The sequence below is a fragment of the Rhinolophus sinicus genome, chromosome 4 (assembly GCF_057876585.1).
Source record: "Rhinolophus sinicus isolate RSI-liver-muscle chromosome 4, RSI-T2T, whole genome shotgun sequence".
Classification (NCBI taxonomy): Eukaryota; Metazoa; Chordata; class Mammalia; order Chiroptera; family Rhinolophidae; genus Rhinolophus; species Rhinolophus sinicus.
The window spans coordinates 20,406,316-20,432,742 of NC_142504.1; the positions used below are offsets into that span (position 1 = coordinate 20,406,316).

A 26,427-nucleotide genomic window follows, 5' to 3' on the forward strand; every position below is an offset into this window, starting at 1 on the left:
GAAAACAAGTATTATCACAGCCCCAACCCCCCCCCAAAAAAAAAGAGAAGTGGAAATTAATTAGGATGATAAGGATTAAATTGACCATTAAATACACAGAGTTAAAAATTAAAAGGAAAATTAGTTAGCAAATATGCACTTTAATTTCATTGACACTGAAATAGAAAAAGGAAATGAAAATTTTAACAATGTAAGGTGTTCCTTCTGAAACACGCTGAATTCACCTATATCTTACACACACACACACACACACATACCTGATAAAAATAACTATAGCCAACTACAGTAATGCTACCATGTTTCCCCGAAAATAAGACTGGGTCTTATATTAATTTTTGCTCCAAAAGATGTTTTAGGGCTTATGTTCAGGGGATGTCATTCTGAAAAAATTATGCTAGGGCTTATTTTCCAGTTAGGTCTTATTTTCAGGGAAATATGGTAAGACATTTACTGACTGGTCAGGAATACACTGCAAATTTCTAATGAAATTCATGTTTTTTAAATAATGAATACTAGTTTTGCTTCCGATTTAGCTCCATGGAAATTACAATGTGTGTAGCGTACTTGTGTGCTTGCATATGAATGTGTCTGTGCCTCTGTGTGTGTGTGTGTGTGTGTGTGTGTGTGTGTGTAAGTACATAGAGATTGTGTAATATTTAACATTTACTTTATTTTTTAAAGGATACATTAGAATCTGATAAATGTGATCTGAAAAAGCTTTACATATTCATAATCACATATTCATATGCATAATTAATTTATGCATAGTTTTTATATTCATGGTTTGAATACTCTGCTATAGACCAAGAGAAAATAAAAGAATTAGATTTTCAACATAATTTCAAAATATTTAAAACCTGCACTGCTTTTAATAACTTTTATTGTTTTTAACATGTGACACTTTATCCCCATTAGCAATAACAGATGTCTAATGCATTAAAAAGGAAAATCCTGCGCACGTGTTGAAATAGAGGATTTTACTGAAAGGAAAGCATGTGCTTTGATTTATATTAGTCAAAATTTAGATACTGTACTTGGTGCTATTTCAGGAAATGAAAAGGTGAGGAAACAGTTATATACCAATAAACCAGAGCAAAAGTCTCCATAGAAACCAAAACAGTTTCAGTGGGAGCCAGTTAAGCTAAATTAATACCTAGAATATGCTTATATTAGCCCCTAGAGAGCTAATTCGAACAAAACAAAACTCTTTCCATTGATTCATGCATGTTACATAGTATTTACAATTCTTCTTTGTTCACATTTAATTGTCAAAAAATAACCAGATTTCCAGTCAAGATGTCAGGGTAGGTAAACTGAGTGCTCACCTCCTCTCAGGACCACATCAATTACAATTAAACCACAGAGCACCCATTAATGAGAATTGCCTTAAGTCTTGCTGAACTGAAGCCCTACAACTACAGACACACAGAAGAAGCCACCTCGACACTGGTAGGAGGGGCAGAAACACAGAACGGGCAGATCCCACAACCATGTGTGACCATTAAAAATCAGGAGGTATATCTCCATTGTGACGGTCTCCCTGGAGGAGAGGGTTCCCAACCACCCCCACCCCCAACCCAGCCAGGGTTCCAGTGCCAGAGAGAAGTCCCCATGACTTCTGGCTGTGAAAACCAGCAGACATCGTCAGTGAGGAGGAGAAGAGCAGCTAGAGTTCTAGATGCTCCTCTTAAAGGGCCTGTGCACAGACTTATTCTCTCTGAGCTCCAGCACTACGGCAGCAGCTGGAAAGGTGCCAGGGACATACGGGAAAGAACTGAGTTGCCTAGCTTTAGGTTGAGGGCTGGAGAGGCAGCTCCCAGATGGAGGAGCTGGGGGAAGCCATTGTTTCTTTGTTGAACCCTCGCCCTCCCTGCTTGCAGACATCTTATCAGAGTCTCCATCAAATGGCTATCACTTTTCCTCTGCCCCACCCTAGTGATGCCTAGAGTCCAAACCCTACCTAACTTACAGGCACACCCAAACCACTTCCAGTGGTTTTTCCATACAAACAGCCTGCGTTGGCTCATGCTATGGACATTCCTAAATCTCTCACAGGTTCACAAAACTCAAACAAGCAGCATCTGGCTTTGGCACATCCTGTACCTCTGCCTGAGCAGTCCTAAGCTCAGCACTAGTGACAGCTGGCCTTGGTTCATGGCTTACCCTCTCAAGGCACCTCCAACCACCGCGACAGTGGCAGCCATCTATGGATTGCTATATGGCTCAGGCCAGGTGGCTCGTCAGGGCACATACTGTGCTGAACTTGGCCTGCAGTGAGTCCCCTCCCAGGAGTCCCCTGGTCTGGTAGGCCCAGTGGCCAGCTTCAGACTGGGCCAGAGCATCACCCAGCCACCTCCAAGGATGACACACCCACAGGGCAGACCAGGCAGAACCCTGCTAAAGGGAACCTGCTTTGTAGGGTCAGCCCCTGAACAACAGCTCCTCCACTGTAGTCACAGCCAGTCCTCACAACAAATCAGCCAATTCCTCCCACTGACATGCAAACTGCAACAGGAGGGCACACAAAACCTACACAAGGGACACACCTGGAGCACCTGATCTGGTGACCAGGGATACTATACCACTGGTCTCCACAGGACACCTACCACATAAGGCCACTCTATTAAGACCAGGAGGCATAACAGACCTACATAGAAACAAACACAGGGAGGCAGCCAAAATGGGGAGAAGAGAAACATGTCCCAAATAAAAGAAGAGACCAAAGCTCCAAAAAAAGAACTAAACAAAATGGAGACAAGCAATCTACGAGATGCAGAGTCCCAAACAATGGTTATAAGAGTACTCAATGATCTCAGGGAGAACTTCAACAAAGAGATACGAAACATAAAAATGGAGATAGAAAATATAAAAAAGAACCAGTCAGAAATAAAGAATACAATAACTGAAATGAAGAATACATTAAAGGGAATCAACAGTTTAGATGAAACAGAGGATCAAACAGTGATTTAGAAGGAAGCAGAAAATACTCCATCAGAACAGCAAAAACAAAAAAAAGAATCCAAAAAAATGAGGAGAGTTTAAGGGGCTTGTGGGACAACATCAAGCATACCAACATTAGTGTCATAGGGGTACCAGAAGGAGAAGAGAGAGAACAAGGAAATGAAAACATATTTGAAGAAATAATAACTGAAAACATCCCTAACCTGGCAAAGGAAATAGATATACAAGCCCAGGAAGTACAGAGAGTCCCAAACAAGATGAACCCAAAGAGGCCCACACCAAGACACATCATAATTAAAATGCCAAAGTCTACAAAGACAAAGAGAGAATCTTAAGAGAAAAGCAGTTAGTTACCTACAAGGGAGCTCCCATAAGACTGTCAGCTGATTTTTGAACAGAAACTTTGCAGACCAGAGGTATTTGTAGGAAATATTCAAAGCGAAGAAAAGTAAGGACCTACAAACAAGATTACTGCACCTAGCAAAGCTATTATTTAGAATCAAAAGACAGATAAAGAGCTTCCCAGACAAGAAAAAGCTAAAGGTGTTACTCACTACCAAACCAGTATAATGAGAAATGTTAAAGGGACTTTTTAAGATTAAAAAAAAAAAGATTTAAAAAAATGAATAAAATGGCAATAACTGTATCTCTATCAACAAATAATTACTTTATATGCAATTGGATTAAATACTCCTGTCAAAAGATAGGGTGGATGAATGGATAAGAAAACAAGACCCTTACATATGCTGGCTACAAGAGATTCACTTCAGATCAAAAGACACACATAGAAAGTAAAGGGATGAGAAAAAGATATTTCATGAAAATGGAAATAGAAACAGAAAGTTGTGGTAGCAATACTGATACCAGACAAAATAGACTTTAAAACAAAGGTTATAACAAGTGACAAGGAAGGACCCAACAATCCCACTTCTAGGTAAATATCTGAAGAAACCCAAAACGCTACTTCAAGAGGACATGTGCCCTATATATGATATGTATCATATCTATGATGTTTGCCAACAGCAAAGGTGGGGAGAATAAATAACTGTTAGGTAAATCTATACTGTTTAGGCCAGAGCCACCCCCTGCAGTCAAACTGGATATCACTGCCTTTGTGTTACTGGACAGAGTTACCGTTAGGTTTTTTCTCTTTGTTCACTTTCATTTTCTTGCTTTTTAACAAAGTTAAAATTAAACTGAGATGAACTTCTAAGTGCCAAAATTTAACATTAAAAGGGAGACAATTTATACAGGTGTTTGTTTCATCATTTTAACGAAAGGAAAACACAATTTCTGGGCTGAAAACTAAGGCTGGTTTGTGCCCATATGAAATGCTAATATTAGAAATAATTTGCCAAGTTAATGTCACAGCCAAGGAACCCAAAACAATGTCAAGAGCAACATCAAGGTCAGAGACACTGAAAGTCCTAGCATTGAGAGAACAGTGTGGACAAACCCCAAGGAAACATCCTTTAAGAGGAAAGGGCAGTAGTCAAACTCACCTTAACTATGGGGCTGGAAACTTTTCATGGAGGCTTACCATAAATTTATTACAAAATGGATCGAGTGACAAAAGAGAATACAGTTCTCAGATTTATGGCATTTAATTCAGAAATAGAAGTTCTCTTGAAATAAAACTCCAACCATTGGGAGAATTTCCAAGTCAGAAGATATGATTTATAGCATTTTCTTCATCAGCTTAAAGTATAATGCCATTATTACAGCTCTGATTTTGTGGATGTTCTTTAAAGTAATTCACTCTTTCATAAATCTAATGGTTTTTCCTTCATCCTCTGACTGATTTGTTACAATTTAGTTGTAGTTGCTTTTTAATGTTCCTATATCATTAATAATTGGTTTTCAATGTATTATACTGTATTACGGTCCTACTAGTTGTTCGTTTATCATTTGTGTCACAAGGATAAGTAGTTATGCAGAAAAAAAACATAAAATAATTATAGATCTCTCCTGCTTCCCTCTCCTATCCGTCTTTCTCTCCCCACACACGTTTTTTTTTTTTCCTTTCATGCTGTCACTGTCGGTTGGATTCATTGACTATATTTTATATGCTGCATGTAAAATTAAAAGTTTCTTCTCCTTTCAAGATTCTTTCCTTCTATAAAAATGCAAGCAAATTATATGTTTTCAACAGAAATTACAGAGAAAGAAAACATGAAGATATATTTTATTGCAATTTAGTGAAGTTATTGGGCTACATAAATGTCTCCTTTAGGAGAGAGGGGTTGACAAAATGATCAAGAAGGTGAACAATTTCCTGATTCCCCTTTCCCAAGTCAAATGTTCATAATGGTTCTTACATGTAGCCCCAAACTAAACAAGCACATAAATGTCATAGTGAGGAGAGAGTGAAAAGTAGCAATAATGTAGCCTTGGTTTATGTTAAAATTGGGCTGGATCAGATTGAGTGTTCTAGCTCTGGTCAGCATCCAGTTCTTGTTCTAACTTTCATTACCAATTTTACAAAAAGCTATCAAATATTTATTGAATGCTTACTATGGACTTGACTGTTCTCAACACAATTTTCTATTTTGGTTAAGATATCTTGCCTAAAAGGAGCTCATAGTAGAATGAGGGAAATACACTTAACCCACTTGTGCTGATACTGGATGGGATATGTGGGAGCACCAGAAATAGTAGCTATTGGGATGAAATAGACAAATATAGTTAATGTATTGTGAGTTCTGCACTATTTTAGACTTAAATGCCCTTAACTTGAGGCTGCTGGAAAGAGAGGCATAGGCAGGCTAAATAAAATGGCCATTTACATAGCATGCAGATTATGACTAGGTCTAAAGGATTAAATTCTAATTATCTAACAATATCCATTATGTAACAATATCCATTTTCCCAACAATATCCATTTTTCCCTTCATCCTTTAGCAATAGAACTTGTGAAAGTTACACTAGACCTTGCCATCCAGCTAATGACAACATTTCACAGCCTCACTTGTATTAGGTTGGTGCAAAAGTAATTGCAGTTTAAAAGGTTAAAAATTGCAAAAACTGCAATTACTTTTGCAGCTACCTAATAGTTGTGGCTTTCTGACTAAAATCTAGTAATGGGATATGAGTAGAAGCCACATGAAATTTCTAGATAGGGCGCTTAAAAGAGGGGTCTATCTTCCCCTTGCTTTTCTCCTTTCCCACTGGCTAGAATGCAAAATTGAAATGAGACCTGGAGAGGCCATTTGATCCACGAAATGGAAGTCACATTTTGAGGAAAGTAGAGTAAGAAGTTAAAGCGCCAACATCCAACATGTCTGAGCCACTGAACCACGCCTGTAATACTTACCCAAATTTTTCATAAGATAAACAAACTGCCTTGTTTAATCCGCTGTATTTTTAGATCCCTTTATTATAGTGCCATACCCTACCTCATATATCTCTTCCTCTCAGGAGCCTTGGGACAGTGTCTAGCACATAATGGGGTCCCATCAATACTGTGGACCACCAAGGATGATCTCAGACTAGACAGAAGATTTGTAAGGCTAAACCCAGAACACAAATAGGCAAGGGCCAAGTTCAAATTGTTCTGAGAATGTTAGGCTGAGGTGAGAGTGCTACATATCTTTTCCCCAAGCCAGTTTATAACACATCTCAAACTCTTCCTACCCTAGCCTCATCTCACATGGTACCATTCTGATGTTTCAGAGGGGAAAAACAGTCTAATCATACAAAATGAAAATGAACATGAGATGTGACAGAACAAAAATCAGCTGTATACCTTGTTTTCATTTATGACAGAAAGCAGTACAAATTTGAATACAATAAAAATTTTCAAAAACATAGTTAAAATCTATCTTATCTAAATTGAAATTTAATTATAAAAAATGTAGTAAACTTTCAGTTCATCTGCCTGCTGTGGCTTTCTCTTTGACAAGACAGATTTGGGCTAATACTATTAAATTCTAGAAGATGATAACTGCTGTTATACCATTGCTTTCAACTTGGGGCAACAAAGCTTTCAAGTTAAGGATTAGTCTTCTATTTAAGATTTTGTTGGGCTCAATGGTTTTCTCAAGAAAGTATCACTTCACTGGTAACCTAGATCACTGCACTTTACTATCAAATTTCAGGGAGCAAAATTACAAAATCACTTCTCAACAACTTTCAATATCTCAGCTAAGGAAGATAACATTTACTGAAGATAGCCAGAAGTATACATATTATTCATGATACTCAAAAATATATAACAGGATTAAACCACACAGCCAGAAAAAAATTAGCCTTTGGTAAAATTACTTTCAGAAAATCATTTTGCCACCATAATATCATAAACCTATCTTAAATGACATTATTTTAAAAAAAGAAGAACCCTATGAAATTAGTTATGCATTTAACGAACAGATATGGTCAAGGACATTGTCCTTTGTAATACTCAATGCTCCCTTCTCCAGTGAACTTAAGTGAAAAGAACTTTCAGGTCACAGTACCAGGAATAGTTGGACTTCTGGTCTGTCTCCTCTCTCTCCTGCTTCCCTCTTCCCTCTTCCTCCTCTCTCTCTCTCTCTCTCTCTCTCTCTCTCTCTCTCTCTCTCTCTCTCTCTCTCTCTGTCTCTTTTCATGGACGCTATGGATCTTACAATCATTTGTGATACTTGTCCACACTGTATATTAGACTTCTTAGAGCCAAGTGTCTGATCTACCATTAAGAAAATAAATAGGATCAAAAGACGACTATTATAGCTTCCTAGAATCCCAGGTCTCTTAAATATAAGCTATAAATCATCAAAAACAACACACACAACATTAAATATACATTCTGCTGCTAACTTAGCTAACTTTATATCCATTTTCTTTTTGATTCATTTATCTTATTTTTAATATATGTGTGCCTGCTGATTTTCTTCTATTTATGTCATCTACCTCAAATGTTTTTCTGGAATTAAGTATAGATCTATAAATACATCAATATTTTTATAAGATATTCTCCTTTAAGAACTGTTTGTTTTGTTTTAAAATTACTCATTATTTTTATAACAATGATTAAACTCTGTATTTCCTTGTATTATTGCTCATCACAGTTCTTGTGTCTTTCTCAGTAGGCTAAGCATATACTTTACTTTTTGTTGTCGTTAAAAAGACAAAACGGTGTTTTCTCAGTCCTTCCACACTTGTTCTTATGTGTAAATGTGACTTTGGCTGGGTAGATGAACTTCTTGGACTACGACATTCTTTTGGTATGTGTTCTTATGAATAAGACCTAAATAGCCTGATTTTCATTCCTTTATAAGCAATCTATGTTCTCTATCTGGATGCCAATAGGATGGTTTCTTTATCTTTAATAGTCAACTTTTTTCTGAGAAAAGTTATGGGTATAGATCTGTTTTCATTCACTTTGCCTGGAAAGCAGTGCACCATTCTAGTCTGTGAACTCTGTTAATTTTTTTCTACTCTAGAGAATTATTTTATGCCTTTTATTATTGATTATTGCTTCTCATTGATATGTCCTAGTTTCTTCTTAGGAAAATAAATTATCTCTAATGTCATACTATCACTTTACATAAAATAGTACCTTCCCCGTTCATTCCTACACCCCTTCTCTGATTTACTTTTTCTCCTTAGCAGTGATCACCACCTGTTTTTGGTTCAGTCCTCATCCCTTCCTCACACACACTCACTGCCATAGTGATGTACAGTTACAGAGCGTAAAAGGTTACCCTATATGCTGATATATTTCGAACTTTATCTTCAGCCCAGACCTTCTCACAAATTCCAGACTCACATGTCCAACTCTCTGCCCAAATTCCACTTTTCTAACAGACAAATTCAACATATCTGAAATTAAACTCTATCTCCCCTGAGAAAATGTTCCATCACAAACTTCATCTCTGTAGTTGCCAATTCCCCAGTTCTTTTGCTCAAATAAAAAGCCTTACAGTCATTTTTGATTCCTCTTCCACACACCTTATACCTTATATTTAGTAAATCCTGTTGGCTCTACCTTCAAAATGTATCTAGAATCAGACCACTTCTTTCCAACTCCAACTCCACTGCTACAACCCCAGTTTAGGTCACAATCACCCCTTCCTAGATTACTGCAGTGGCCTCCTAACTAGTATCTCTTCCCCTGAAGAAAAGCCCATACAAGCTGTAGACCTTGGCATTTTACTGAATCGGCATTATTCCCACTGCACAGGGATGTTATCAAGTAAGTACGCTTGAATTCTCACACTTGTGGTAAAGTGTTATCTTCATGTCATGACCAGAATGGACCACTCCTTAATTGGTTATGCCATCCTGAGGAATCAGAAAAGGACAGACTTGACATTTCGGTAGTCTAAGAACTAACTATCCTTCCTACTCTAATTGCCACAACCTCGGATTTGGCACTTAGTACGTTCCTTAGTACTTGCTCAGTATTTTATTACACTAACCTCTGACTCTTTGAAACTACACTGGTGAAAGGGCTTCCTTCTCATCCAGCTAGGGTCAACTGCTTCAGCTTCTTCTTTGTAAAGAAAATAAAACACACAAAAAATTTACAGTTACAATGCTTAATTGTAATTATTTTTTTTAAATCCTAACCAATATTTGTGCTGTGCTATCTTCCTCTGGTGCTGCCATACAAAATAAAACAATGTCCTAATTGTTAGATACAGCATTTGGGTAAGCAAGACCAGATATGTATACTGAATAATTTTAGAATCCAGTTGGTGGTAATATTTGGTTGAATATTTGTGGGAGGTAGTCACCAAGTTAATATTTTGTGAGGGTTTTTAATCTCTGATTTTTAAGTAACAGATATGACTCCATTTCATTATCATTCAAGTATTATTGGCTAAAATGTAGGTTTAGGGTAACACTGAGGTAAACTGAGGAATATTTGACCCAAGATAGTACTTGCACTTTTTTATAATTCTAAAGAGAATAATCAAGTATTTGTGGAGTACACATTTTGCACATTATGGAGCCCATGAAGAATGTGAGAAAAGTCTGGTTTCCTATGGCAATTAGTCTATTTGGGAAGAAAATACTAACACAAATGAAGCAGACTCCAATATGAGTCTCTCAACACCAAATTGTGCTACAAAGAGTCTCAAGGCTATGGACTTCGGAAATGCCATTTCTGTTGGATTTCTGAATGTCCCACATCCAAACCAACTTCCAACTATTGGGGGAACCCATAGTCTGTCAGTCTTGGTGGAAAAAGCACTCCTCATTATCACTTCGATGGGGGAAACAGTGGGAAAACAGAGCAATTAATGATGGCTCCTCGATATCAGGCTAAACAATTAGATAAATAATTTACTTAAACTTACTGATTTTCAAAAGTGGAGGAAACAAATTATTTGAGAGTGACAATAAGTTCTAGATGTCTGTGAGAAAAGCTAGGTTGTGGTATCAAGTGGACAGCTAAATATGAGAATCTTTTGCTCAGACAAGATGCCACCTGATATAGAAATTGGAGAAGTCATACGCCTCCCATTACCATTTCTTGGCAGCTAGGGCATAGACAAATTATTGAAGCTTCTCCAATTTGTGTTCCCACCCTGAACTTTGAGTCTTTAAGGAGTTAGACAAGGGTATAGGAACAGTTCTCTTCAAAAAGAACAGGGTCACCAATTAATTTCTTCCTTTACCCTTTAAACTCTGCCTTTTTCATTTAGAATTGAGTGTAAATGCTCCATCTCATTCTAAAAGGTACTGCACAACTTAGTTTTCATTTAAAATAATGTCAAGAGAAAAAAATGTAAAAACAGGAGATCCAAGGCAGCACAGTAGATAAATACTGTGTCTTTGTCTTTCTGTGAACACATTAAAATTACAAGTAAATTATAAACAACCAACCTGGAGAACCATCTGAACTCTAGACAAACAGACGTCCTATAACTAAAAATTTAAAGAAGCAGCCACGTGGAGACTGGTAGAAGGCGTGGAGATGTGGAACGAGCCCCACACCTGTGTGTGGCAGTTGAGAATCAAGAGGGATATGTTGGTTCCCGCTGGAGGAGTGAGGGACCCCCACCCCCCCACACTGGGGTCCCCAGGCTGGAATACTGGTGCCGAGAAAAGAAGCCCACACAACATCTGGCTATGAAAAACAGTGAAATTCCAACCGTTTGGTTGGGATGGAAAGCTGCAGGAAACCCAGACATCCTCTTAAATGAACTGCGCACACACCACTCACTCACAGGTACCCACCTTGGGCTCCAGCAGAGGGATAGTGACTTGGGGTGCCTCGGAGACAGATAGTGACCCGGGGGGCAGACTGAAGTGTGTAGGACAGTCAGCATTTTCCATTTTCCCCGTGAGGGGTCTTTCTCCCATGCAGCTGGCAGGCAGGGGCCATCTTATCTGTGTTGAGCCCGCCCCCACAGGCCAAATCTGAATCTCATTGGCTTGGTGAGCTCCACTGCTCCACCCTGCTGACTCAGCTGAGACCCTCTCCACCAAATTCAAGCACCACCTGAGGCACTTTCTCCATGAGCAGCCAGCCCCTCCCACATTGCGCTCTTTCTTTGAAAACTATTGGAGTCCACGGACCCCAGGCAGGAGACGGCTGGACTCAGTGTGCTCGGAGACTTTTCCTGAGTCACTCACTCCAGGCTCAGCACTGGCACCAAACCAGAGTCTACATTAACCTGGTGATCACAACTCTTGCCACTCTAGTGACTCCCTGAGACCCTGCCTCACCCAAGTCACGTACTGCATGAGGCTTTATCAGTGGTTGAAACTTAAGGGAGCTGAAAGGTGGTTGCAAGCCTCTGGGTGTCCTGGCTTTTTGGAATTTGTGGAGTTACCCCAGGCCTGGTACTGGTGGCAGCTGTCCTCGGGTCGCAGCAGAGCCCCTCCCATGTGCCTCCAGGTTTAGCACAGGCAGCAAACAACTGTGGCTCACTTTGTAGCTCCTACCATGTAGCCCCCAGCCAGTTACAAGCAATGACTGACCTGGGCCTGCATGGGAGCCCCTCCCAAGAGGGCCCAGAGCCAACATACTTGGAGGTTGGCTTCAGACAATAGCAGAGCACTGCATTAGATCCACAAGCAGCACGCACAAAGGGTGGTCTCAATAGGCACCAGAGCCCACTGGGGTGAATCCCACTCTGACACGCCAATAGCAATCAAGACACAACTATAATAGGAGGGCACATACAACCTACACAAGAGACACGCCTAGAACACCCAGCTCAGGTGACCAGAAAGACTGGTCCCCACAGGACACCTACTACATAAGGCCACTTGGCTAAAACTGGAAGACATAGCATATTTACCTAATACATAAAAACAAATACAGAGAGGCAGCCAAAATAAGGAAACAAAGAAACGTGTCCCAAATGAAAGAGCAGGAGGAAAATCCAGAAAAACAACTAAATGAAATGGAGGTAAGCAACCTACCAGAGATAAAGTTGAAATCAATGGTTACAAGGATGCTCAAGGAACTTAGTGAGAACTTCAATAAAGAGATAGCAAGCATAAAAATGGACATAGAAACCATAAAAAAGAACCAGTCAGAAGTGAAGAATACAATAACTGAAATGAAGACTGCACTAGAAGGAATCACCAACAGACTAGATGAAGCAGAGAATCGAATCGGCTATTTGGAAGATAAGGTAGCATAAAACACCCAACTGGAATAGCAAAAAGAAAAAAAGAATTTGAAAAAAACAACAAAAACTGAGGATAGTTTAAGAGATCTCTGGGACAACAAGCAGAACAGCATTTGCATCATAAGTGTTCCAGAAGGAGAAGAGAGAAAGCAAGAGACTGAGAACCTGTATAAAAAAATAATGAGTGAAAAATTTCCTAACCAGGTGAAGCAAATAGAGATACAATTCCAGGAAGCACAGAGAGTCCCAAACAGAATGATACCAAACAGGCCCACACCTAGACACATTATAATTAAAATGGCAAAAGTTAAAGACAAAGAGAAATTAAAAACAGCAAGAGAAAAGCAGTTATTTACCTACAAGAAAGTTCCCATAAGACCATCAGCTGATTTCTCAACAGAAGCTTTGCAGGCAAGAAGGGATTGGCAGGAAATATTGAAAGTGATGAAAAACAAGGACCTACAACAAGATTACTCTATCCAGCAAAGCTATCATTTAGAACAGAAAAACAGATAAAGAGCTTCCCAGATAAGAAAAAGTTAAAGGAGTTCATCACCACCAAACCATACAGGTTAGGTGTCTTAGAGGGACATCTTTAACATGAAAAGAAAAAAATCAAAAACATGAACAATAAAATGGCAATAACTATGTATCTATCCACAATTACTTAAAATGTAAATAAATTAAATCTTCCAATCAAAACATAGTGTGGCTGAATGGATTAGAAAATAAGACCTTTACTTATGCTGCCTACAAGAAACTCACTTCTGTTCTAAACAGACACAGAAAGTAAAGGGATAGAAATAGATATTCCATGAAAATGGAAATGAAAATAACTAAACAAAGTTGGGGGTAGCAATACTTATACCAGATAAAATAGCCTTTAAAACAAAGGCTATAAGAGACAATGAAGGACGCAGTAATCCCACTTCAGGGTATTTGTCCTAAGAAACCTAAAACACTATTTCGAGGGGACATGTCATCATATGTTCATCACAGTATTATCTACAATGGCCAAGATGTGGAGGCAACCTGGCTGTCAGTCCATGGAAGAATGGATAAAGAAGAGGTGGTACACACATACAATGGAATATTGCTCAGCCAGGGAAAGGAATGGGTTCTCGCCATCTGTAGCAGCATGGATGGACCTGGAGGGTATTGTGCTGAGTGGAGCATGTCAGAAAGACAGATGCAATGTGATTTCACTTTTATGTGGAAGCTAAAGAACAAAATAAACAAAACAGAAACAAACTCATAGATACAGACAACATTTTGATGGTTGCCAGATGAGAGGAGGGATGGAATGGTGAAAAGGGAGAAGGGATTAAGAAGTACAAATCGGTTGTTACACAGTAGTCAAGGTGATATAGGGTATAGCATAAGGAATATAGTCAAAAATATTGGAATAGTATGTATGGTGTCAGATTGGTACTAGATTTATTGGGGTAGGAGATGGGAGGGGTTGGGGGTAGAGTGAGAAAGGTGAAGGCATTAAGAAATACAAATTGGTAGTCACAAAATAGTCATGGGGATGTAAAGTAAAGCATAGGAAACATGGTCAACGATATGGTAATAACTATGTATAGTGCCAGGTGGGTACTAGACTAGTCGGGGGATCACTTCTTAAATTATATAAATGTCTAACAACTATGCTACACACCTGAAATTAATATAAAATAATATTGAATGTCAACTGTAATTGAAAATTTTAAAAAGGGGAGAAAAGGTGAAGCAGAATAAGATGTCCAAATTTTCAGGTGTAAGACAAATAAGTCACAGGGATGTAATGTACAGCACAGGGAATATAGTCAATAATATTGTGACTGCATGGTACAGTGTCAGATGGTTGCTGGACTTACGGTGATCAATTTTTAGGTATATACATGTTGAATAACTATTGTGTACACCTGAAACTAATATAATATTGCATATTAATAAAAATATTTTAAGAATCAAATAAAAAAGTCAAAATTGCAAAAAATAAAAAATAACAATATCCTCACATATCAAGTGCCAGACACCATTTTAAGTGGTTAGCACTTACGCCTTTATTTCATCATCTGAGGTACATTATTCTCTCCCTTTCACAGGAAGCATGGAGGGGTAAGTAATATATCTAAGGTCACACAGGTAGTAAGAAGGTAAGCCATATTTGAACATCCACTAACTGGTTCCAGGATCTCGGCTATCATCCACTACACCATTCCCTATGGCCACTCTGTCTCATCAGAAGAAGAAGTGCTCTGGACTTCTGAAATTTATTGTAGCTCTAATGGTTGACATTATTGAAGTGACTTTTTATAAACAGTTTCTCCAGTCCTGCAAATGTAATGTTTTAAAAAGTGTATCATAAATTAAAGTACAATGATCATTTAATTTAACCTAGGGAAATTACCTGGATTCCTATTTTTATTCTGCTTTCATTCTATGGAATTACTCCAATAATATGATTCTGCCATACCTATTAACTCATAGAAATGACAGTAACTAAAGCACACTTATGATTGTCACTTCTATTGATGATGTATTCACCTATAAAATCTGATCGTCATTCTGCCTTACCAAAGTTTGCCATGAAATTATCTCTCTCCAATTTAAGATGTGTGTCAAACAAAACACTGTGAAATATTTTAGTGAATTTGTAAAATATCTGGGTGCCCAATTTTGATATAAGAATCAATATAATGAAATTAATAAATCAATGTAACATATCTAGAGGCAGAGTTTATTTTTCCTAATAATTATATCAGACTATTTTAGAGAATGGCCCAGTTAAAAAATAAATTAAACGTAATTCACTTGTAATACCTGCTCTTCAGATATTCTAAGCCCATTAATTCTGATATGCTTCAGAATTAACATCTTGCCTTTCTCTTTACGGTATTTTCTACGATTTCTCCCCAGGCCAAAAACTTGTCTGTGAAATTAAAATTGCACTAAGGTTGCTTATGACCATTAATGGATATTTTTGTTTTCTTAGTCATTATATAATGTCATAGTCCTCTGAAATACGTCTACTCTTGAACACAACTACATCTAAAGAGGCCCACTGTAGTTAAAAAAAGAGATCATGAATTATTGTTTGCTTTAACTCACATCTGATAGTGAAATTGAAGGGTATCCCTTATTTGATGGACACGTTTCAAGGTTCTAAGACCTTGATACAAATCGAAATGATGCAACAAAGCTGGTGGGCTCTTGTTTCCTTGCTGTCTCACTGTGCTCTACCTATCAGAACTAAATCCAAAAGACAGAACCGGAGAGCTTCAGCCACACTGAGTAACAGGCGTGGAAGGCTCCAACGGGCCCATGGTCTCAGGCCAAGGCCCACACTTGGAAAAATTGCAAAGGCCCTAATACCACAGCCTTTCCTTTCTTTACAATTCTCCCTGCCTTTCAGCCCGGCCTCTCCAATATGTCCCAGTGTCCTTCGGCTACCGTGAGCCACTCCTGTCTTGAGAAAAACATCATACAATCTAATTCACTCAAAGGTGTTAGTGATCTAATTTGTTACCTCACCTTAGGGACTTTGCCATTTAAAAAAGGAGTCTGGGGAGGACAATGCCAGGCCCCATCTTAATGAGTTACCAGTGCCAGATTTAAGGCAAGACTATGGGAAGTATAAGGTGGTTTTTGGAGGGAGCCCCTTTTGCCCCCTTTCAAATCACTTCACTGCCTATTTTACTAATTTTTGGCATAAAAGTTTAGGCCCACAGTTGGCCACAAACGGTTTCCAGAATTAGAAGGAAATTCATTCTCATCACTTAGGAAAATGCTTGCATGTTCCAGATATTCCCAAATCTTAGTCATAAGCATTCATGGAGAAAACTTTTTCATCTTTACAACGGACTAGTCAGACTAGATAATTTCTAAAATCCTTTCAAGTTTACACATTTTTCAACTTTTTGAAATTATCTATCCATTTGCCTCATTTTGCAGACTAGGAACTGATGCCCCAAATCTCCCTAAATCCACTTATTTTCTCTCAACTTTGTATTATCCTGTCCACGTCCCCACAGCTACTGCAACTGTGTAAGTTCTCATCTCATTAGTCAACTGATATACTTACATTAGGTATACTGTGGGTTGATGCAAAACTTCCTAAATCTAACTATGTGACTGTCGAAACCACCCGCTGCACTGTCTGTCCATGGACTGATATTTCTAAAATATAAATCTGGTCATGTGCTTTCCCTGCTTAACAGTCTTCAGTTTTCCAATTGCATTTAGAATAAAACCCAAATACCTTAGCATGGCACACAAAGTTACTGTAATCTGAACTTTGGATCATTTCTGGTGGCTCCCACACCCACACCACCTCCAGCCATGAAGGCTCATGGAGAGGGACAGGGAGAAGCAGGGGGAGGAAGAGGGGGAAACAGAAGATATTACTATATTAATAACATTCTGTACCTCTGTGTACAAGGATCTGGGTAGCAGTTCTTTCTACCTGTTTGCAACCTGTCCTACTATATTAAACTACTCCATATATTTCCCTTTCTTGCTGTATTTTTCAAATCGATTCAATAAACCATGTGACACGTGCATCTTAATTTGTTCTGTGGGCCTTTTGGCGTGTTTCTCTCTGGGACAGACTTCCTGGAAGTGTATTTGGAGGCTACCATTGCAGTGAGGTAATTTCCCAATATGTAAAGTCATCTTGTCACCTCAGACAGGTCCAGTGTCCTTCCTTGGCACTCTGAAAATATCTATCATGGCATTTAGCTCTCCATGTTACAAAATTGTTTTCATGTTTTATTTCCCATTAGACTGTGACATCCTTGATGTCAGAGCTAAATCTTACTCGGAGCACCTGAAATAATTAAAAACTTTGACACGTTTTTGTTGAATTAAATATGAATCAATAAATGTGTAGCAATTAATTAGTGCCAACTGAAACCAGAATTCAGGTTTCCCGCATACGCCATTAGGCAGAACCAGGACCTTACAATCTCTCAAGGTCATGAGAAGGGGTGAGTGAGAATAAGACTCATCACTTACCGCTAGGTATACCTTTCCCTGAGGAATCAGAGGTGGTGATGGCAGAGGCATTGATCCTGACTAAACCACAGGGAAAAACATCCAGTTTGATCTCCATTTTGGAGGTAAAGGAAAATAACTAGAGCCAGGAGTCACAGCAGCCACATAAGAGTTTTGAAATCCTGTCATAGTTTGCAGCATCTTTTGAAGAGTAATGGCGTCAGTCAAGACATCCCCTAGATGTCTTTCCCTTCACCATCTTGAGATACAGTATTAGCAACATGGTACCATCTTTACTCTAATTCTGGATAGAGCATGCCTATTAGAGGAACATCAATTTGAATTAAATGTTTCATGGCCCTCCACCCTGTTCTTTACTTTTTGTTATGACTTGGGTGATAGTAACAGGGATTTTTAAAATGAAACACCTACAGCAAGGGACGAAGCAGCTACTTGCAACAATCTCTCTGAGCAGAAACTGAGGCAAATAATCCTGGTGCTTTTCTGTTTCCCACTGTGTGCATTACTTTCTTTCTTTCCTTTGTTATTTAAGCCTTTTGTTCCCCCTACATATCAAGTCTCATTCTTTTTCTCTATCAATTCTCTCTTTTGCTCACTTGCTGCAGCTCCTTCTTTTACCCTCTCTCCACATTCTGCTCTGTCTCTCGTCATCTCCTCCATATTTTCACTCGGTTCTCTCATCTTTTTATCATCTTCTTTCTCCATATCTTTTGGTCCATTGCTCAGTCCCTCCAGCAGGGTCTCAGAGAATGTGATTAGGAATGTATCTGCAAGAAGACATAAATGCAAAGCAAAAGCATTGAGTTCCAACTGAAACAGAAATTCCCCAGCCTGGTTGTCGTGGTGCTCCACTGGAATTAGAAAAACCCTTCACAAAAATATTAAGACATAATTCATTTTAATTTACTGTAATTTACAAATAATCAGATGCCCTGAAACACTTTTTGAGAGGAAGTCGTAGGAAAGAGGAAGGACAGCTTAAATTAAAGATTGTGTATAATAATTCTGGGGAAGTCATTATCTTTAAAATATCTTATTTTTCTGTATCTTTGGAAAATAATTTTAGGTCTTAACCTACTATGTGCATTAAAAAATGATTGACAAACCATAAAACATAATTCTCATGTAATTTTTTAATGTAAAGACATCCCAAATGCCCAAACTAAAAATTCCAACTTTCAAAGCCATTTTGAAACAATCATATATTTTTTAAAAACTGTTTCTATTGCCAAACATAGCTGAAGATTAAGAAAATAAAATTCCTGGTCAGTGAGAGTTTTATACAAAATTCTGCTAATGTAAAATAAACATTTTCCCTTTGTACAAAATACTGGTTTGTAAAAAAAATTCTGCTAATGCAAAATAAACATTTTCCCTTAAAATGGTAGTATTTTAGCATATTTTCATAAATGTATGCTTTTATGTTCTACAATAAAAACTTATTAACTTTTCCAAAAAACCTAAAGCGTGAATGCCAAGTCATGTTTGTTTTTAAAAATTAATAAAAGTTACATAAATCAGCCAGACATGCCCAAATGACATTTGTTGATTGTGTAGTATTTTTGCTATTTTGTGAGTTTTCCTTTGCCCTAAGCTTTTTTTTTTAAACAAAGTTCTCTGGGAAATTGTGTCCTCTTGTGGTCACCGGCAAAAACAGCATGTTTTTTGCAGAAACAATCAATCCAAACAATGAATATAGGATTTAAGGCTTGGGGATAGGAGGAGCCATTTGTGGATAAAAGGAAATCCCTTGAAGTAAAAAGAGTTGAAAGTTGTGAGTGATTACAAAGGGAACGTTAGCTAGAAAAAAGGCAAAATACAAATCATTTGATTTACATTTAAATTGCTTGATTATCAGATGATTAAAAAGAGGGAAAAATGTTTACTGTGTAGGAAGTTTTCGGCCATGACAAAAGCATCTATGAATAACTATGAATTTATCACATTATTTCTTCAATTATTGCAGCAATTTTTTGAAATAAGTAAAATGAGATGATTTTAACAAGGTTAATTGGCAGCAAAGATGGGACACAGACTCCCTAGCCTGCACACCCAATAAACTAACAAAGAGAGAGGTAAGACTCTTCAAAACTCCATACTTTTCCACTCTGATTCTTCTCTCCCTACAATTTCAGCAAGTTATGTCTCCTTATCTCATCCTTGTTTTAAGTGCAGAATGCCATATATTTGAAAAATTAACATTTATTTGAAAATTTGATTGGCTTATTTGAGGTAATCTTGGCAACTCAATTTCTTGATTTATACTTTTTCATTTAATTTCTGGATTGAAAGCTTCAAATTTTCATTCCTTATAACTTTAGTTCCTCACTCTTAAAGAAATTCAGAAAGAGAAAGGTAGAATCAGTCCAATGCATGAATTAACCTACCATTAAATGAGAAAAAGAATGACCTCTTATTTAGGGCAAGGTGTTCCAACATCATTAAGGCTGCCTGTGTCACTGAGGAAGCATCTGCTTTTTACACAGAGGATCAAAAGTCCTTTGTGCTGACATAAACTTTATGTTCCATTTCGATAAAATTTTCTCATTTAAATCCCGGTAGTGTACAAAACCTGATTTAATTTAAGATGTGCAATGTCCTGGAAGATCTACTCCACTGCAGCGTTTTCCAATTTGCGCCCCCTTCTGTGTGAATGCCGTGCTTCATTCATGAAATTCTGAGAAATTATTTTACAGAACTCTAAGCCAGCAAACAGGTGGTAGATCATCCAAAGACTGAGAAGAAGGAGTAGACACAGATTTAAGTACTCACCTTTAGTGCAAGCCAACTCCAAAATTTACCGACTTGCTCACCATTTCATAGTGTATGGGTGTTTCCTTCTCTAAAAGTATTTATAAATGACTTGCTAAGAGAATGGCAGTGCATATTCCAACTGTAAAGATACAAATATGAACATACTTATTGAAGATTCTCACTGAGATTCCTAACTGTTACTGCTAACAGCATTTTTAATTTGTAACATCACACACATTCTTCAGGAAGAACTGCAAACATGACTGCAAACATGCCAAGTTTACAGTTTGAAAACAAAGCTCGTTTTGAACTAGCGAGTGCAAAAGAAAACTTTTTTTTGGTTTTCAGTTAAATCATTTTTCAGGGAATTTATGCTAGAAGTAAACAAAATGATTTAATTCCAATTAATCCAGTATTCCCAAAGAAGGTAGTCCTCCACCGATATCCTTCAAGTCAGGCTGAATTCAGCCCCAAAGGGAAATTTCTAAGACTCTTTAAGAGCCCGCAATTAAGCTTTTAGAACTAAGTAAGCTTCCGTATGTTAAATATTTTGGAAATTATCGTTGCATATACAACATATGCAGAATTACATTTGGCTCTTCAGCACACAGAAGGGGATCCCGCCTTTATTCGTGCACCAGCAAGAGTGGATAAGAAAATGGTTAGACAAAATGTCAAGTATGATATATAGCTATAGATGAGCAGAATGGTGGGATAATCCGGCCAGGAAACGTTGTAGTTTGCAAAGCAGGGTGTTTCAAGCCCGACACGTTTTGCAGGGTTAATTCATTGGGCAAGCTACATCCTTGTGCTCAAAAAGTAACATGTGAGCACTCGGAAACCCCTCTCAGTCTCATCCTCCTCTCCTTCCAAGAGTTCAAGAGAGATTTCTTGTCAGAACTAGTCATTCATTTTGACTCCCTCAGAAAGATTCTGTGCCGGGATGGTTCTGGTTAGGTCACTCATTTTAAACCCTCTTCTAGGCATTCTGTCACCTAGAGCTTCGCCTCAGCCCTGGGGATCCCTGTACTAAATGGCCCCCAGAAGTTTAGTGCCCGAGAAGGTCTGGACTCACTTGTTTAAGAACTAGTCTTGGAGATTGATGACTTTGCAAGTCGGGCTGGCTAATGATCCCTGGCTGCTGCTCAGTCATGGACTCGGTTTCTCCTGCAGTTTCTCCGCCCCCATTTCCATCCCCCCAACTCCAATTCCCCTTGGTCAGGTAAGGTTTCCTTTACACTTTGCCCACACTTTCCTGTCTTGCTTACCCACAGCCACAAAGGAAAGAGTCCAATTATTCGATCTCCTTATTTTTGAGAATTCGGCTAAAGGAAAAAACAAAAACAAAAAATTGAGTTTGGAGATTGATGCTTTAAAAAAACACAAACCGAGATAGGCAAATGTGGAAGGAATATTTTAAAGAATTCTGAAGCCACGTTCAAATAAGAATCGCGGAATACTCTGCAACTCAGATTTCCAAGAGAGAACACTAGGTAGAGAGGAGGGCAGAATTTCTGCCTTGTTCTCTAACTGCTTCCAAGAGATAAAGTCCTACGGCAGAAGATGCAAACACCAGGATGACTAATCAGAGTGAGCTTTCTTTTAAGGAGACCTGCCTACGTACTGTTAAGTGGAGGTCAAGTAGAATTTGATTTTCAGAGGCTGATTTTAAAATATGGCAGCGACTCGCGAAGCAAGAGTTGGCATGCTGTGGTCATTGTTTCTGAATATTCGTAAAAATAGTGATAGACAAATCCTGCGCGTCATCCCTCCCCTCCCCCAAAAAAGTACAATCTTGTTCGCTCCCCGCGGGAGAGATGCCTCTTGCCCTCACTTCCCCTAGAAGGCTGAGCCCTTCAGCTGCCCCAAGTGCTCCAGACCCCGGGGTTTCCCGAATAGAAGCTGCAAGAGCCTCAGCCCCGCACAGCCACGTGGCCTGCCCTCGCGTCGCCCGAGCTCCCGCCTCCTCCACAGGACGCCCAGCGGCCTCGACCCTCTGTCCGGCCAAGAAAGGGGCACCTCGCTCAGTTAATCCATGGCCTGCGCAAGAGACCCGAGCGCAGGGCACACAACACCGGCATCTCCCAAATCTGCCCCCACCCACCCAGCTGTTAATTTTGACCTCTGGTTTGCTTTGCAACGTAAGGCGTGAATATAAAACGGTTCTTCTATCCCAACACGTTCAAAAAATAAAAAGAAAGAAAAACAAAGCCTTGCATTGCAAAGATGGGCTTCTCTTCCACAGTGGCTTCCCTTCACTTCACCAGCTCACCAACTTTTTTTGCTTCCAATCTGCCAGATTCTGCATTAACACCCTCTTAGGGGCTCTTCGTTAATTTATTGGATAGAAATGCTTAAGATGTAAAAGTGTCCAAATAATTGGAATGCCTTTGGGGCGCAGGAAGCATTAATTGCCCGCTCGATCTCCTAGGAATGGGGGGTGGGGTGGGGTGTGGGGAAGGGGACTCTCACAGCTGGCAACAATGTTGAACCCCCATCTCACTCTCTTAGGAGCCGACCTTTAGGGGTCACAACGCAGGACCTTATTTAGGAGATGGGGACGAAAGGGTCACAGGGTCCTCCACCTTGGGTTGGCAGCTCAGGCGATCGGGGCGGCGGCGAAGACGCTGCGCTGCCCACTCCGGCCCTCACGCCTTCTCCAAGGACAGGATTGCCTTCCGCGGGAGAATTAACTTCTGCCTCTTTCTGGCACCTTCGTAGATGTAGTCCATCTGGGTGTTGGGAAGCTTTAGATTGGATGACTGGAGGGAAAAAGAAGGCCAGATGCTTCTAGGGGAGGGGTGAGAGAGCAGGCCGGGGCGCAGATCCTCAGTCCCCACGGCGCGGCCACGTCTTCAGAAACGCCCACGACCTCAGGGCCAGCTGCGGTAGTTTGGCCCTTGGGACTCCAGGGCCCCGTCTATCTAACCATTGGGTGGGCTCCGCGTTGCCAGTTGTCTTGCCTTTCCCCCGCCCCAGCAATCCCCAACCGGCCCCACGGACCTAGAGGGTACTGTGGCGAAATGAGACATCACCCACTGCGTAGAAGCTGTTGCCATCGCTGCTGTCACAGCCACTCCGGGAGGGACCGACACCGCGGCCGCGACGGTCCCCTCCGGCGGCTTCCCGGGGCTGCACTCCGGTGCGGGGGCGCGGCCCGCGCCCGCTCCTGCGCGGAAGGAAATCGTCCCGCGCCCGCGGGCGAAGGGCGGCGGGGAGGGAGGGGGAGGGCAGCAAGGAGGCGGGCAGAGGGGCCGGTCTCCCGAGCCAGGTCGGTTTTGAATGGTTTGGGAGGACGAATTGTTAGACCCCGAAGAAGGGGGGTGGGGACGGAGAAGGGGGGCTGGAAAGCGGAAACTTTCCTATAAAACTTCGAAAAGTCCCTCCTCCCCACGTCAGGCCAATGACACTGCTGCCCCCAAACTTTCCGCCTGCACGGAGGTATAAGAGCCTCCAAGTCTGCAGCTTTCGCCCAACTCCCAGACACCTCGCGGGTTCGCCGGCACCCGCAGCGTTTCCAGGAGGCCGAGAGGGTGTGCGTGCAGCCGTTGAGCGCTTACTTTTTGGACCTCGGGGCCATCCACACCGTCCCCTCCCCCTCCCGCCTCCCTCCCCGCCTCCCCCGCGCGCCCTCCCTGCGGAGATCCTCCCCGTCCCTCCTCCCGCTCCCTCCTCGGCGGGCCGCACCGCCCCGGCCGGCGCCGCGCGCTGGGGAAGCTGGCGGGCTGAGGCGTCCCGCTCTCCTCGTCTTCCCCGGGCCGCCCCTCTGCCCCGGGCCTGCAAGGCCGTACGTTGCCGCCCGAGAGATGATGCAGGACGTGTCCAGTTCGCCAGTCTCGCCGGCCGACGACAGCCTGAGCAACAGTGAGGAGGAGCCGGACCGGCAGCAGCCCCCGAGCGGCAAGCGCGGGGGGCGCAAGCGGCGCAGCAGCCGGCGCAGTGCAGGCGGCGGCTCGGGGCCTGGCGGGGCCGTGGGCGGGGGCGTCGGAGGCGGTGAGGAGCCGGGCAGCCCCGCACAGGGCAAGCGCGGCAAGAAGTCTGCGGGCTGCGGCGGCGGCGGCGCGGGCGGTGGCGGCAGCAGCAGCGGCGGCGGGAGTCCGCAGTCCTACGAGGAGCTGCAGACGCAGCGGGTCATGGCTAACGTGCGGGAGCGCCAGCGCACGCAGTCGCTGAACGAGGCGTTCGCCGCGCTGCGAAAGATCATCCCCACGCTGCCCTCGGACAAGCTGAGCAAGATCCAGACCCTCAAGTTGGCGGCCAGGTACATCGACTTCCTCTACCAGGTCCTCCAGAGCGACGAGCTGGACTCCAAGATGGCAAGCTGCAGCTATGTGGCCCACGAGCGGCTCAGCTACGCCTTCTCGGTCTGGAGGATGGAGGGGGCCTGGTCCATGTCCGCGTCCCACTAGCAGGCGGAGCTCCCCACCCCCTCGGCAGGGCTGGAGACCTAGGTAAGGACCGGCGCCTCTGCGCCCCTTCGCCGCTCAGGTGGCAGAAGGACTAACGGCCAGGCCGCGGGTCCCTGCCCTCCTCGCCTTCCGTCTCCTCTCCCTTTCAGCCTTCCCACCCAACCTGGTACCGCCACCTCATCCCGAGTGTCCCTGGAGACAGTCGGTCCGGCTAGGGAGTGGGCTGCGCTTTTGGGAGGGGTGTGCGTGTGCGTGAGTGTGCGTGACAGGAGGGAAGACTGAACAAGAGGCAAGGGTCTTGGGTAAGGACAGTCTTGCAAGCGCCTCCCTTTCTTTTGGCTTTAAAGTTTTCGTTCTCCTTACAACCAGTGTTTCCAAATTCCACCTCCTTTCCGCCCACCCACTTCCTCTTGCCCTTGGGCTGAAATCCTTCCAGGTTGTTCAGCGTAATTTCTCGGTGGTGATAAGAACAGTGCTCACTAGTCTTAGAAAACAGCCACAGAGACTTAAACAATAACCAACTTTACCCCCTTTTGGGTTTTTGCAGATGTCATTGTTTCCAGAGAAGGAGAAAATGGACAGTCTAGAGACTCTGGAGCTGGATAACTAAAAATAAATATATATGCCAAAGATTTTCTTGGAAATTAGAAGAGCAGAACCCAAATCCAAAGAAACAGGGCGTGGGGCGCACTTTTAAAAAAGAAAGCGAGACAGGCCCGTGGACAGTGATCCCCAGACGGGCAGCGGCACCATCCTCACACCTCTACATTCTGATAGAAGTCTGAACAGTTGTTTGTGTTCCTTTTCTTTTTTTTTTGACGAAGAATGTTTTTATTTTTATTTTTTCATGCATGCATTCTCAAGAGGTCGTGCCAATCAGCCACTGAAAGGAAAGGCAACAGTATGGACTTTTCTCCATTTTAAAATGGTAACAATCAGAGGAATTTTAAGAACACCTTTAGAAGTAAAAATACTGGGATCAAACTGACTGGCAAAATCATAGTCAGTTAATTCCTTTTTTTTTTTTTTCATTCTTCCTCTGAGGGAAAAAAAACTTAAAATACAAAAAAACAACATTCTATTTATTTATTGATGACCCACGGTAAAATGCAAATAGATCCGGTGTCTAAATGCATTCATATTTTTATGATTGTTTTGTAAATATCTTTGTATATTATTTTTCTGCAATAAATAAATATGATTGAAAATTTTAAGAACCTTAGAGTTTGGTGTATATTTTTAAAACTCAGGATTAAGTTGGAGGTAAATACCTGCTTGTTTAACTCTGGAGGCATCCAGGAGGGAGGGGGCATTAATATAAACAAAGCAGTGAAAACTCAAATAAACTAGCTACTGACAGGTACTGGCATGTTATTTAGAAAGACAGCTTTATTATTCCAATTTGGTGTCCAGTGGGCTTAGAAGCACCTCTCCTTCGTCTCCTATCAGGTCCCCAAACAACAAAAACTTAAACTTGTTATTCACCTCGCTTGCTTATCTTTTGACGAGGTAGCTGTAAAACAGTTAAATGCAAATCAGCAGTATGAAGCCATTACTATTTTCTTTTGTTACTATGTATTTTTCACTTTTTGTGAGGACTTTTAAATATTAGGTTCGTTTCAGTGAAAGGATGCATAAAGTGTTGTTAAAATTATCTATACACATATAAATGAATACAAGTGCATAGAAAATAATAAAGTTTAATTCAGCAGAAAAGAATTCCATTTGTA

At 41.0% G+C, this 26,427-nt stretch overlaps 1 protein-coding gene and 1 long non-coding RNA gene across 5 annotated transcripts; one reads left to right on the top strand and one right to left on the bottom strand.

Moving 5' to 3' along the window:
* Positions 1–5,129: 5,129 nt before the first annotated feature.
* On the bottom strand, positions 5,130–23,701 carry LOC109445190 (uncharacterized). 4 transcript variants are annotated; one of them, XR_016021058.1, is made up of 4 exons: positions 23,292–23,701; positions 21,557–23,050; positions 20,307–20,427; positions 5,130–18,301 (listed from the first exon to the last, which is right to left on the bottom strand). It is a non-coding gene; the product is annotated as an uncharacterized LOC109445190 (long non-coding RNA). The 4 variants fall into 4 exon arrangements; XR_016021059.1 differs by having other exon boundaries at positions 21,557–21,613; positions 23,292–23,547; XR_012498896.2 differs by lacking the exon at positions 23,292–23,701 and having other exon boundaries at positions 21,557–21,613; positions 22,808–23,285.
* Positions 23,702–23,781: 80 nt separating this feature from the next.
* Positions 23,782–25,914, top strand: TWIST1 (twist family bHLH transcription factor 1). Its single transcript, XM_019727349.3, has 2 exons — positions 23,782–24,739; positions 25,245–25,914. Exon 1 carries the CDS (start codon positions 24,095–24,097, stop codon positions 24,695–24,697), a length of 603 nt encoding a protein of 200 aa, XP_019582908.3. The 5' UTR covers positions 23,782–24,094; the 3' UTR covers positions 24,698–24,739; positions 25,245–25,914.
* Positions 25,915–26,427: the final 513 nt, after the last annotated feature.